Source organism: Colossoma macropomum, unplaced genomic scaffold (genome assembly GCF_904425465.1).
Source record: "Colossoma macropomum unplaced genomic scaffold, Colossoma_macropomum, whole genome shotgun sequence".
Classification (NCBI taxonomy): domain Eukaryota; kingdom Metazoa; phylum Chordata; class Actinopteri; order Characiformes; family Serrasalmidae; genus Colossoma; species Colossoma macropomum.
The window spans coordinates 5737690-5751936 of record NW_023494793.1 but is presented as its reverse complement, the minus strand read 5'-3'; the positions used below and the strand labels follow the sequence as shown (position 1 = coordinate 5751936).

General features: G+C 38.6%; 1 protein-coding gene across 3 annotated transcripts in view; it reads left to right on the top strand.

Moving 5' to 3' along the window:
* adgrd1 (adhesion G protein-coupled receptor D1) overlaps positions 1-14247 on the top strand; it is a 90738-nt gene that overhangs the window by 60957 nt on the left and 15534 nt on the right. For all 3 annotated transcript variants that reach the window (XM_036578286.1, XM_036578285.1, XM_036578284.1), the window contains 2 exons: positions 4577-4650; positions 8411-8534. In XM_036578286.1, the coding sequence (XP_036434179.1) occupies positions 4577-4650; positions 8411-8534 (198 nt within the window). The remainder of the gene's footprint in view (positions 1-4576; positions 4651-8410; positions 8535-14247) is intronic.

Sequence of the window (14247 nt, the reverse complement as noted above, 5' to 3'; positions counted from 1 at the left end):
AAGGGGGAAATTAGTGGATGAATAAGTGGGCAAACAGAGATAAGTAGGTAAAACAGAAGCGAAGTACAGAGAAATACAAAGAATGGATGTTAAATGGAAAGAAAACAGACAGATTAAATAGACAGAATAGATAGATAAATAGAAGATGAGGAAATGAGTAGAAAAAAATGGATGGATGGACAGAAACAACAAACAAGGGTTTGTATGTGAGCCCACACTCCAGTGCACACTTCATTAGTTAATTAATAAATACAGTTTAAATTGTTAATAGACAAACATGGATAGAGCAGTGGAGGCTGCTAATGATTGGCTAAACAGACATGGTGTGTGTGTGTTTTTCTTGTGCTTGTGAGTGAGCTTTGTTGGTGACCTCCCCCCCTCCACTGAGATTTGGGAGTGGCCCTGCCCTCTCTCATCTGGTTCTGCTTAATGCTAACAAACACACAGAGTGTTATGGAGTAGAACAGGGCTGCAATAAAGCAGAGTGGGGAGGCTCTCTCACCTCTTTAAACACACAAACACACACACACACACACAGTCCAGCACAATACAGGGCAGCCTTGTTGGGATTTTAGAAAAGTGGGGAGAAATATTCCTCATGAGGGTCTATTAGGGGTGTACCAATACAACACAGTGTATCGTATCTCAGTGTATCATATTGTATCATATTACATAATTGTGTCATGACTATTTTTTTGTATTATGAATGTAACTTGTGGGCAGTGTGTTAGCTTGAGGCAAATATATTAGCCTATGGTGATAATAGACTGTAAAGCACAGCTTTTGTTTCAAATATTATTATTTGTTGATGTTAAAAATGCTCTATTAAAAAGAAAATAGAATTATTAACTTATTACTGTAAGGGACATTTTCAGCCAGTGCTCATTTCTGCTGTGTCTAAAAATATATCAGATTGAGCTACAGTGGTATTTCATTGAATCTAATTCTGAATTTGTTACACTCCCTAGTACCTACAGCATCTAAATGTCATTAGGGTATATAGGAGAAGACAGGAGAAGAGAAATAAAGAAATGACAAGAAGAGAGGAGAAAGGAGCACAGGAGAGGAGAGATAAAGATACAAAACAGAAGAAGAAGGCGAAGGTGGAGAGGAGAGATAAAGAGGAGAGAGGAGAGGAGGACTGGAGAGGAGAGATAAAGAGAAGAGAGGCAAAGGAGGACAAGAGAGGACAGATCAAGAGAAGAGATGAAAGGAGGACAGGAGAGGAGAAATAAAAACAAAGACAAGAAGAAGGCAAAGGTGGAGAGGAGAGAGCAAAGGAAAACTGGAGATGAGAGATGTAGAGAAGAGAGGACAGGAGAGGACAGATAAAGGGAAGAGATGAAAGGAGGACAGGAGAGGAGAGATAAAGAGAAAGACAAGAAGAAGGCAAAGGTGGAGAGGAGAGATAAAGACGAGAGAGGAAAGGAGGACTGGAGAGGAGAGATGAAGAGAAGACAGGCAAAGGAGAACAAGAGAGGAGAGATAAAGAGAAAGACAGAAGAAGAAGGCAAAGATGGAGGAAAGATAAAGATAAAGAGGAAAGGAGAGGAGGGATAAAGCGGGGAGGAAAGGGGAACAGAAGAGATGAGAGGAGAGATAAAGAGAAGGAGAGATGAGATGAAAAGGAGAAAGAAGGACATGAAATGGGAAGTAAAAAAAGATAATGAGACAAGGAGAGAAAAGGAGGGTGGAGACTAAAGGACAGGAGAAAGAGAGAAGAGAAAAAGGAGAGGAGCTGAGAGTAGAGTTAAGGTGTGGTGTTGAAACACTGTCTGATGCAAGGCTTCATATTTCTTCCTCACATTTTCCATAGAATCGACGTCTCTATTCCATTTAGTGTGATCACACAGTTTGAGAATCAGACAGAGAGACGCGGCAGGTCTGAGGTCTGGAGTGTGAAAGTGTGAAGTGTGAAGGTGTGAGTGTGAGTGTGTGTGCGCTCACATACAAATCCACATTTGTTTGTGTATACAAACTTGTGCCAACTAACTCAGTTTTGGAAACTGTATGTTTGATTCACGGTCAAAACCTGGCCAAGCTCTAATGACCACACACACACATTCCTCAGGCCATTAGCTCAGAGGCTCCAGGGACCCAGATCACATCTCACAAATGACCTGGAAAAAATGAGCAACCTCCACTGAAAACATACGTAGAGAAAGAGAGAGAGAGAGAGAGAGAGAGAGAGAGAGAGACTTTCACAACATATCAATAATGCTCTTACTCCCTCTGTCTCGTGTTTGCTTCACTGATCTCTCTGTTTCTCTGTCCAAAACACACACATACACACACTCACCAACGCACTGTCCCCACTTGGGCTGTGATCAGCCCCTTAGCTAGTGTCCTCAGATGTTTACAGCCTTCTCTACAGCCATTAGGCATTAAACTTAATCACAATAAAACAAAAGCAGTGCTATGCTTGTTTATGCTGGCACCTGCTTAGTTAAACAGTCTCCACCTTTAGAGGGCACAGCTCAGTGGCTAACAGCCTCATTAAGTGCCGCTAACCACCAGAAAGCCAAGCAGGACACGGAAGATTTGGAAAGAGCTGGAAAGAGCAGCTAGCTGTGTCATTGCTTATTTCCAGTTTTTAAATCTGATGTGGTGCGTATTCAGAGCTGAATTCACAATCCCAAGAGATGCTGTGAACTCCCAAAATGATTTTTGTTTTGTCACATTCAGATTAGACGAATAAAGAGAAATAAATAGCAAAGGTCTCTCTCTCGCTCTCTCTCCCACTCACGCACAAACAATGTCAGGACATAGGGTCATATGTATGTCCTATATGTATTTTATTAAATTAAGCACATGTATGTAATAGGAATGTTTTACACTAAACCCTAATTTTAACTCAAGGAACCAAAAAGAAATGGTTTTGTCTTTCAGTTAAAAAAACAAACCTGTAGATCTTGGTAAGCATCTATAGTTTTTCCCAGTGTCAAAATATTTTGTCCCAAAAATGCACCAAAACAAAAACACACATACTGAGTAATTTTAATAGTGATGCCACAAAACCACAGAACTACATAATAGTTTACTATTATAATTAAGCTATTAAGTACTGCATTGATTCAGAATCAGTCCTAATTTGTTTTGCCTCCACAGTCTGCCGTCATACTTGATAATAATATCCTTAATAACTTCCTTCCGTAGCAAGGAGCCAAAATTGCCATCTACCAGATCTAATTTATCGCATTTCCAAAGCCTCAGGATTGGCCAGTTTCCACAGTGTTTCCTTACAGTCTTTGCTATGGCTGACTTTTTGTGCCAAGTTTGGGAGTCAAACCAGTGCCAGGGGCCAAGAGGTCTACCATTCCGGACATCCTTTATTTCTCCACTTCAGTTCACTTCCTTTTCAGTGTGAGCCCAGCTACTCACTCTTCATTTACTCTAGATAACTTTTCATTTACCCTACCTAACTATTCACTTATCCTAGCTGACTCTTCATTTACCCTATTTCATTCTTAATTAACCCAAACTAACTCCTCCTTTACCCTAGCTAAATTTTCGTTTACCCAAGCTAGCTCCTCATTTACCCTAGCTAAATTTTCATTTACCAAAGCTAGCTCCTCATTTACTCTAGCTAAATATTCATTTACCCAAGCTAGCTCCTCATTTACCCTAGCTAAATATTAATTTAGCCAAACTATCTATTCATTTACCCAAGCCAGCTCCTCATTTACCCTAGCTAAATCTTCATTGTCATCATAGATTTTATCATGGAGTCATGATAATTCCATTAGCACACAAAGACAGTAAAATACTTGCCAAAACTTTATGCTGAGATAGACTTTCCCCAGTAGTGAGCAGTGTTAGCTAGCTAAGTGTTTAGTAGTAACAAAGACTAATTAATTACTTAAAAAGATGAGTTTTAATGCTGTCCTTCTCTGTCGTCTTTCTGATTAGTTTTCACTGATTCAATAAAAGCGATTCAACACCTTTGCTTAAAGTTAACGTCTTCCAAAGGAGGCATCCTTGTAGTGTTTACCAAGGGGGTCCAGTAAAGGCTTGATCTGTCAGAAAGGCCTACAGTATAGATGTAATGTGTTTCATACTTTAAGTGGTGAGAAAATTTGACCAGTGTCTCAAGAAGAGAAGCAGTGGTTCTGTAAAGCTTAGTATAACTGTATTTCCTAGAATTGGAGGTTATGTTCTGTCATTTTCTCCTTTGCTTTGGTTCTTCTAGATGACAACTAGAGACTACGAGACTGGCTTTTATAGATGGCTGTTCAGAAAGCCAGGAGTTGATCTGCCCTACTTAGCCTATGAGAGCCTCCTTGGACAGAGCAAAGCTCTCTCAATTTTACACAAACACTGCCACAGTGATATACCGTGTTTTGCCTTATTACTCGGCCTCGTTCACTAAGGCTGTGATACGCTTATCGTCATCTTGCACCTAGCCTCCACAAAGGGGAGTAGTGCAGATACGCAAACACTTGGCTCTCTCCTCAACTCTGATAGGAAGGATATGGGTCAGCAAGTTGGGAAACGTAATGACCTAATGTGTCTGTGTGAGTTATGTGTTATTTTTAAGCAAGTGTTTTCACCCCTGATTCTCTCTCATCTGTTTCAGAGTAAAGAGCAGCAGCTTCAGGCCTTAAATCAAAGCAACAAAGTCTTCCTCTACTGTGCTTTCCTGGACTACAGGTGGGTCCAACAAACCTACAAATTAAATGGTGTTTAAAATCTGTTCTGCACATGTTAAACCTTTAAAAATGATTGATTAACTAGCCCCTAGATAATGGTTGTACTTGATGCCTCGCTTCTCGTTCTCCCGTTCTGTGATATTTTTCATCATTTAGTTCCTGTTCTGTATAAAAGAGAGGAGAAAATTAATAATGTAGAAACGTTGATAGTGATATCAGCAGGCAAATAAAGAAGAATAAACGCTGGGACAAGGAGCTGTTTAAACAACTGTTTGCATTAGCTAGCTAATTAAACCAGCTGGTTACAGGAGCACTAACTTTAAGAAACAAGTGTGTTTGTTTTTTTTTTAAGAAAGTGTGTTTGTTTTTAATAACTCAGGTAACTGACAAGACCCCTTTGTTATCTCCTGTTTTGTTTTTTGTTTATTAATCCATTAAGAATATTATTTTTAAATTCTGTTGTTCAACATGATTATGTGCTGCGTTGTCACCATTTTGATTGCCTGTTTGGAAACTTTTGAAAGTTGAGATGGTTACAACTGGTGCAGCTGAGTTTTAAATTAGTCGCATGACACTTTACATTGTGCAATTTGAGTGAAATTTGGATTCAAGCAGTTGCATGGCAGTTTCACTGTGTGAAGCCAGTCTGATAAATAATAAATTAACCAATAGAAATGGTACAAAAGTACTTAGAATAAAATCTTAACCTGCTTTAAAAGTTTAGAACGTTTTTCCTTCTAGGTTATCCTTCTCTCACAAAGGCCTTTACACACCAAACACAGGTTATTCATGTGATTTATTTGGATTACTATAAATTAATTAGGTTACATGCATGATTGATTAAATATTGCACACCAGATGCAGTTTTTCAGATGGCAAAAATGTGTTTCTTTTTTTCACCCTCTGTTTGATTTTTGACAACATGAACTCACTGACCAATCGTTGTCATCTCTGACGTTGGCATGGCGACAGCCAAGATGACTGATCGGCTGTGTCCCAACATTTGGAACTTCTTCTCAAACGTCTTAAGGACCAAAATCTCCAAACCAGCTCAAATAGCTCTTAAACTGGGCTAGGAATTGTCAGCATCCTAACGAAGCTAGCCACTTTCACTACTTTCACTTTTCCAAAATCTAAGGTAGCCTGCCCAGTGTGACCTTTTGTCTTTTCAGTATGGAGCAAAGTACGTCTTTTTTGCGCTTAAAGACATTCAGCCCATTTGTTTCGTGCTTCATCACGTGTGGAGCTGCATTTCCAAAAGCAGGTCAATCTCAGCTGAGATCCCAGCTGTGAGCAAAGGAACTCATAAAGTTTTAGCTCCTGAAAAAGGAGGAGAAACTCTTCATTCTTCTTCCACTTTTCCAGAATGGAAAACATCCTGCACAATGTTTTTTTTTTAGTTTCCAAATTCCTAAAAAATCGTGTGTGCATAGTTTTGATGCAAAAAAATTGTGTCTAAATATTTCGCATTATCATGTCACATCACATTCGATTATCAACCTTCATGCAGGAAAATAATACTGTATGGGTCCATCTTGCAATGTTTATGTGCTTGTTGTATAGCTATCCTATGTTGTTCTTTTTGATGTAACGTCTGGAAACTAGGGATTATGATTATATTATTTATTTTTTTATTATATGTTTCATGTGGAGGTTACTTTACTTTGAAGCTTTATTTATCCCATAGGATAGGATATCCCATCCCATTTAAATAGCAAGCCTAAAACATACAGACACTATAGACACACTACACCAGAACGATACACAAAGTCCTTCATTAAGTCAAAAATAGAGTTTTATGCCAGAAAAAAAGTCCTTCCGTTTTGTCTTTTATGAAAGTTTTGGAGGGATCACATGCATATTTTATTTATTAAACAATCTTGTGCAAGGAGAAGCAATAACCTGAGAAATCACTTAGGCCCAATAACCGCAGCCAAATTTAGGAACAGTGAAAGGCCGTAAATCGTTAGGAACACGGTGTGTTTGATTTGGAGTGAAACCCACTTCCTTCCTCTCCCCCACTGTCCTGTGGGCCCATTTAACGAAATTCCACTCACACGAGATGGACAGAAGGGAAAACTGGGCAGGAACTGTCCGCACTGACAGAGACAAGTGGGCCTGTTATTTAGATAAGACTAAATATGCTGAAAATCTTAAGCAGAGGCTTTAGTCTGTCTTTTTATCTAATCAACGAAATGTGACTTGAAGGAATGTGGTTTTACTTTTGCTTAATACCCTGTGTGGGTGTGTGTCTTGTTGGCTTGCTGATCTCACAAGTCATACCTACTACTGAGGACATGGTTATAATATATAAACATTTGTCTGTCAAACTGTGCTAATATACAAAATTGCTTGAAAGGTGATCGCAAAAGTCCCAGCATTGACATAAGTGTGCTTTTATCATGTAGAGAAGGTGTTTGCATTGGAAGAGTGGTGTATTTTTCAAGAAATGTAAATTTTAAATGTTTTTGATGTACCACTCAACAGGCCTACAGGAGTTACTGTCTTTTTTGAGTCACTGACTGACTGACTGATACCATTGTTGAAACACAAATGTGCACACAAACAGTAAGAGGTATTATACACAAGTAAATGAAACTAAGTCGTCACCCCATTGCTCATTCTCTAGTTTGTAGGGCTAACATATCACTGCTGTCAGAACAAAACATTTTTCAGTTCTTGACATAATTTGAAAATAAAAAAAAGGTCTGATTTATTCAAAAAAAGGTCTGGTTCCATTGACTCTCATTGAAAACATTTTGGTGTGTCGATTGCTATTTTTAGAATTATTACTTTGGGGATATGTGGAACATTTGCTGGCTCGAAAGCTATAGTGATAGCATTACTAGCATAATAGACCTCTCAAGTGAGAAATAATTGGCTTGTTAATTTGCTTGACTTTATAATTGATTCTGGTTAACTGTAGACATTTACGTAAAGGATTGCATGTAGAATCTGTTGTTATGCTAATAACTGTCTTAGAGTCAGTGAATTAAGATGGTTCTTCATTGTTCTATGTATGACACAGCAATAAATACAGCATGTCACATATTTAATCACTCTCTGTTTCTAACGATTTCACAGTATAGCGTCATGTAAAACTTCACAATAAGAGCCCCCTACAATTATATATTCAAATATAAGCAAGCTTGATTTGCTTGAATCAAGTTTGTTTGAAATGTCTAGTAAACATCCTATCTATTTATATTTGTCTTCTTCTTCGTATTATTATTAGTTCTGGTACGACTAACAGTAGTATGTGCAGTAGTAGTACGGACAAAAAAAAGTGTGTGTTTATCGATAAAAAGTGGATGGTAAAAAAAGTGGGCATCCTCCAGACACTACACGTTGGTGGACTAAAATGTTAGTTGGCCACCCTGCACATAATGTAAGGATAAATGCCATACAGGCAATGGTGATCCAGACTTGCCTAGTCTTGTTTTTATTGTATTAGAACTTTGAGATACTCCGATACTTAGTATTGTAGGATGCAAAGCAAAGATTAGGGGATTGCAGATGGGTGGTCTGTGCAAAATAAGGTCAAGTGACTCTCCTTGTACTGTTTAACATCAGCCATTATTGGATGTTTGCTTATATGAAGAAGGCACTGCCATGTATACTTGAACTTTTAAGTTTGTTTAATATTTGAGACCTACTTTTGTGCTTGCTAAACACATTGAGACATGCTTTAAACATCTGGGGTGCGTTAGCACTCCTTATTTAACTCTAAATCCAAACGAAGACTATAATGTGTGTTTCAGCTCTAAGGAAGGTGTATGGTCCAATGAGGGGTGTATGAGAGCTGGAGGCAACCTGTCCTACTCCATCTGTGTGTGTAACCACCTGACCAACTTCGCCATCCTCATGCAGGTCGTTCCTATGGAGGTAAGAACAAGTCAATTAACTAATGCTGACCTTTTATATTGGTAAGAATGGGAACGTTGTAATTACTGCAATGGAAAAGTTGTAAGATCAATTTGGCTGATGCACCTCTACAGCTATTGTAAAGTAATCTGTCAATTGAATTCTGTATTAATCTGGGAAGTTATTAAAAACATATGTTACTGTAAATGAACTACATTGCTCAGTGAGAGGATGGTTTATTGTGCTAAATATTAATAATAAGTTCAGTTATTAACTGAACAGTAGTGCATTTTACCGTATCACATTTTTGTTGCCATTTTGTAAATATCAAAATCGCTGCAACCCACGGCCTCTTGTGGTTCTTGCTGTATTTTAGATCTGACTCACAATTTTGATCTTGACTGTACCACTTTTTAGTGTGTCTTCAAAAACATATTTTGTTTCTGGTGCACCAAAAAAAGCCCAGAAAGCACTGCCCCATTCAGAAGACATGGTAGCTAATGAATGTGGCCAGGGGTTGAACCTCAGTGGTGCACCACCACAGCTGGAACAGGGTTGGGCTTGGGCCCTGAGGCCCATGTGTCAAGAAGGAGGGGACAGCAGGTTTTGCTTGTGGTCTTTTGGAGAATATCTGTGGCCAAGCTTCCATTAAATGTGGTTCATTGGGCCCTGTGGACCATGCAGACATGGGGCTTGAGCAGTCTTCAAGGATTAAAGAGACTATCTTTCATTACATCCATATTTTGGGATGCCAATACTCTAATAGACACTTGCTACAGACCAGATGTTACCCAACATCTTTATTATGGATCTGTATAAATCAAATTCTGTGTGTGAAATGTTAAAGATCCTAATTAAATTTTTAAACCATCCTCGTCCCCATTTGAAACTGCCATCTTTGATTCTAGTTTAATATTTAGAGGCACAGGTATAGCCAGTAATAACAAGTGCATGTTCTAATGCAGTATTAACTATTTCACACTAGTAGCTTGTGCAAACAATGTAGAATTTGTTTCAGACATGGAGATTCTGAGCTTTCAGTCCATTCATCAACCACATTTGTGTTAGTAATTACAAAAAAGGTATTCTATTTTTATATGAATTTAAAGGTATGGTGCATACGGTCATCTTTCTTATTTATACATTTTTCAAGAGTTTCCAAAATTTTTAAAAATTGGAAAAAAGTTTTAAAAATTGTTAAATAATGTGTTAAATATCATCCCACCATAGCAAAAAATGTAACCACCATCTAAGACTGGGTTTTGGAGGTGTGGAAAAATATCCCTGCAGACTTCTTTGAAAAACTCAAAGCTGGTCACCTGAAAAGAGTGGACATTGTAATAAAGGCAATGGCAAAGTTTAGTGCACACACTACATGCTAATATTAGTAATACTAAATATTAACACTAATACTATTATATGTAGGTAGTAAGGCTGCTGTGTAATTTTCTGTTATCTGCTTTTTCTCCTAATGCTAAAAAATGTTTACTTAATGGCCATTTTACTGTAAATTAAGGAAATAAAGGGTGGTCTCTGACTTCTGCACGATGCTGTATTTGTATAATATAGCAAAATGAAAGCAATAACTCTTGACCTCTGACGTTTAATTATGGTATAGAAGGCTCCCCTTACAAAGCTTGAATTGATTTTCGAACATTCGTCGTGTAGTAATTTCAGTAATGGCATGTATAAGAACCAGTCAGGTGCAGCCTTTGCTGTTCTTGGCTGAGTTCCCCACGCTCATTCTCTCAGACATTAAGGTCAAATCACTGTAGGGATCTCCACAAACACTCCCGCCTGTTACTGAATCAGATGCTTAACTGTGTTTCCACTAGATGATGAGCCAAAAGCACATAGAGCTCAAAGTTATGATTGGCTAAAGAGCTCAGTAAATCTGCACTGAGCTCTTAGAGGAGGAGACAGTTTGGAAGAAGTTGAGAAGGTTCTCCCTGGAGTGACACGGTGCATTTTGTATCTGGTTCATTTGAAACTCAGTGTTATGTATGACCACATCTCAGAGGAGGTCTGAGTGTGTGGGCTGAGATGAACAGGCCAGAGGAGAGAGGGTAGATTGTCAGCTTGTAAAAAATAGCTGCTTAGAAGCATCACTCGATACATAGATCTGCGCCATGCTGACTTATTAAAGAGTTAAAGAGCAAAGTTTAGCATAGCAGGAAGAGGCGTAAGTATGTTCACCAGTGAGCTCCAATAGACAGAGAGGTGGCACAACAGCACTTTTTATAAGAACTGACATTGTAGCTTTGCATATATCACAGTTACACACTGCTGATCTTATTTTGGACATATTCTGAGAAGAAGCAGCGAATTGGGAAAGGCAGTTTGCTTGGAAGAGTTGAAGGTAAAAGAGGAAGAGGATGACCACCAACAAGATGAAGGATTCATGAACCAGCCTTTCAGGGCCACAGAAAATGCTCACTTTTGTTCACGTAATGTCATATTATCTGTCAGCATTACATCACTGTGACATACCTTGAGCTGCAAAGTCATTTTACACTAGAATGTGTCATAGCACAACCTAATATCAGAAAAAAAATCAATGATTGCGTTTACATGCACTTAACAATGGATTTCGGCAGTTAAAGTAGTCATGTAAACAGTATAATATGATTTCTTAGATCAGATTATGGCCTAGAAATCCTGTTAGGAAATCTGATAAAGAGAGCTGGATTTTAGGTCAGTAATTCTTTTGGTTTTCTCAGTCTGCGCATGTGTGAAAACAGTGCGCTGTCCTGGAGATAGCATGCAGCTTTTAACACAGCACTCAAAAGACAGCAACAAAACCCTTTTGGAGCGTCGCTGAAACCCAATGTATCCCTCACAAGATGAATTTAAATATTCTTTCTCTTCTTCCACTAAAGTGAGTCAGTGTTCAAAAAACAAACTACATAACATTTGAGTTTTATATTACGTTTATTGGCCTGTTCTAAATCAGAAATGCGATTACTGCCCGACTCGTGTAGTCCCGAAATTTCCCCCTTTATATCGGATGCATGTGAAACATGTTGAACGAATTGCTGACAAAATCTGATTTCCTGCAGTTAGCATATTGTTAAATGGATGTAAACACACTCACTGTCACCTGACATGGATATTATGTCAACTCGACATCAAAGTTGGCAAATGCAACATTTATGACAAATTATGCCTGTTGCAACAAGTGTTTGTAAATGTTAATGTAAGTCTATGTCAGTCGTGTGTATGAAGGGCTTATATAGGTGTCACGTAGCCTTAAGAACACTGTCCCGCAGTAAAGCGTTACTTTTTTTTTTTCTAATACCGATACCAATAATGAAACCTTGACTGGCTGAAAACCCTATGGATTAGACCTTTTTTCTTTTAAAAGTAAATGAGCTTTAAAGTAAACTAATTTTAAACTAAATCAGTTTGTTTAAGGTAACCATCTAAAAGTACCATGCTTAAGCAACATGACTTTACTTGACTTGTAAAACCAGCTGTATTATAGTGCAATATGTGAGCAAAATTAGAAAATTTGATTTATTCTGAATTCTAGTATTTTCATTATACTTAGTTGGCTACTTCTTCTTATCTTAGCATTAGGCTACATGTTGTTCCATGATATTTTAGGCCAGAGTTTTTACAGAATTTGTCAGTCAGACTGTGCTGTGTGAGGCTTACTAGCTAGGTCAAGTCACACAGTGCCAGCAGCACTAGGAGGGTGAAGGCTAGCTCATGCTTTCTCTGAGTCATGTGAAGCCAGCCACTGCATATTTTTAAATGGCCTCTAACACCACATCATTGGACAGCTCAACACTGCCAATTAGCTGTCAGTTTTTTAAGTCAGCTAACAGAGGCCCACTTTAATTAGTGGAAATTAAAGAAATAAGAGACAGAGGCCAGTTGTGCTCTCTTGGATTCCTGGCTACAGATAGCTGTAGCATCTCCAAGTATCGAATTTGTGATGTCTGGATGATAAGACAACACTTAGAGCCCTGAGATCTGTGCATTTTTCCTCTAATATTCAATCCAGAATCGTTTGACTGGTACTATTTCTGTACACAAGTAAATAAACTAGGGACTGTTACAGTTTGGCCATGAAGGAGTTGACCAAGTACACTGGCCCAGGTGTAGCTCAACTTGTCATCTGTCACAGCTCAGTCTTGTGATCACGGCTGCATCAACTGTAATGCTAAAGTCTGCTTTGGCAAGGTTTTAATTAGTGGTGTGCCACAGTCCTATAGGCCGAGGAACCATCCTCCTTTCTCTATGCCGCTCCGCAGAGTGGAGAGATATTCTAGGCTCTCCATAATCACAAGGCAGGAGGCAGAGCTAGTGTAGACTCAGCCTCAGTTCTGGGAGTAATCCTGCTATGAGACAGCAGACATGGCACTAGTCACCAGCATGTAACGTAGGGAGGCTTGAGGCATTCAGATGTAATCAGTATGGATGGGTATCATTAGGTTTCTATCAGTGCTACTGCTCTCATCGATACTGCTTGTCGATTATTACTACTACTCTCATCAGAAAAACTGATAATAATAGTTAACAACAGAAAAGGCCATAAAAACAGAATCAATTTTGCTGAAATGTAATCACACAATAGATAATTTAATGCTTTCTCATTAGGTATCGTCTAGGTATACATAAACACAAAGTCAAAGTCTTCTGTGGCAGTGTGTGTGCATGCAATGACAGAGAGAGTTTGATAGAGTGGCCAGATTGTGACATTTTAAGATCTACCAGTAACAGGATACATGGAAACAAGCCTAGGAAAAACATAAGAGACAAGAACTAGACTAGGAAAATCTGTAGAAACAGCCCAGAATTAAAGGCAATTAACCGCATGTGAGACTTTGCAACAAAACTCTGAAATAACAGGACATTATATACGCAACATAACTAGACACAGGTGTAGCTAATGACGGCAGGGTGGGGCTGGGATAGACTGTTTCCTACACTGGACAATACAAAGAGCACTATTAGGAGGAACAGAACTTATGAATAAATTTAAATGTTTTTAACGTTTTATTGGTTATATTACTCTGCATGTGTGGTCACGTTCCATCAGTGCCATAGGAGCATTGTGTGAGTTGATTCGCTGTCCTCTTCAGCGTGGTTGCCCACAAATCTTCAAATCAAAAATGCACAGTGCATTATCGAAATTCGTCACACCCAGTGTGTATTGTTTTGTTGCAAAAATATCACGCCCAATTATTTCACATTTTGTTTCGCTAGTTCGCATCATACTCTCTATTGCTGTTTTCAGACCACTTAAAAATAGCAGACTCAACAGATGAGGTCCTGTGAGCCTAGTTTCAGACATATCCTAAGTTACCAACACTGGTAAAACTACTGAAACTAATAGCAAGCAGGAAAAGGAAGGGCAAATCCTGGGCAGGAATTCCGTGACATGGTAGGAGGTTAAAGGAGCGATTTTATTTTCCCAATTTTTTTTCTGTCCCAGAATTAGCTAAAAAGTATCATCTGTGATGAGTCCTCTACTCCACTGTAAATCTAATACACTCTTATTTATTTTATGTACGTTGGCAGTATGCTTCTACCATGTTTCACATGCTCTCCAGTATGTATGTCAGTTTTGCACTGTTTGGGTTCATCATATTAGCACAGATGAGCCTGAATGAAGTTTCTGTGTGATCTGCTCTGCCTAAAGCCCACCAGCCAAAAAAAAATCTGTGTTGGCTCGCAGTGACTGTACCTCAGCATGAAAGTATTGTTGTGAGCGGAGTTCAAAGCA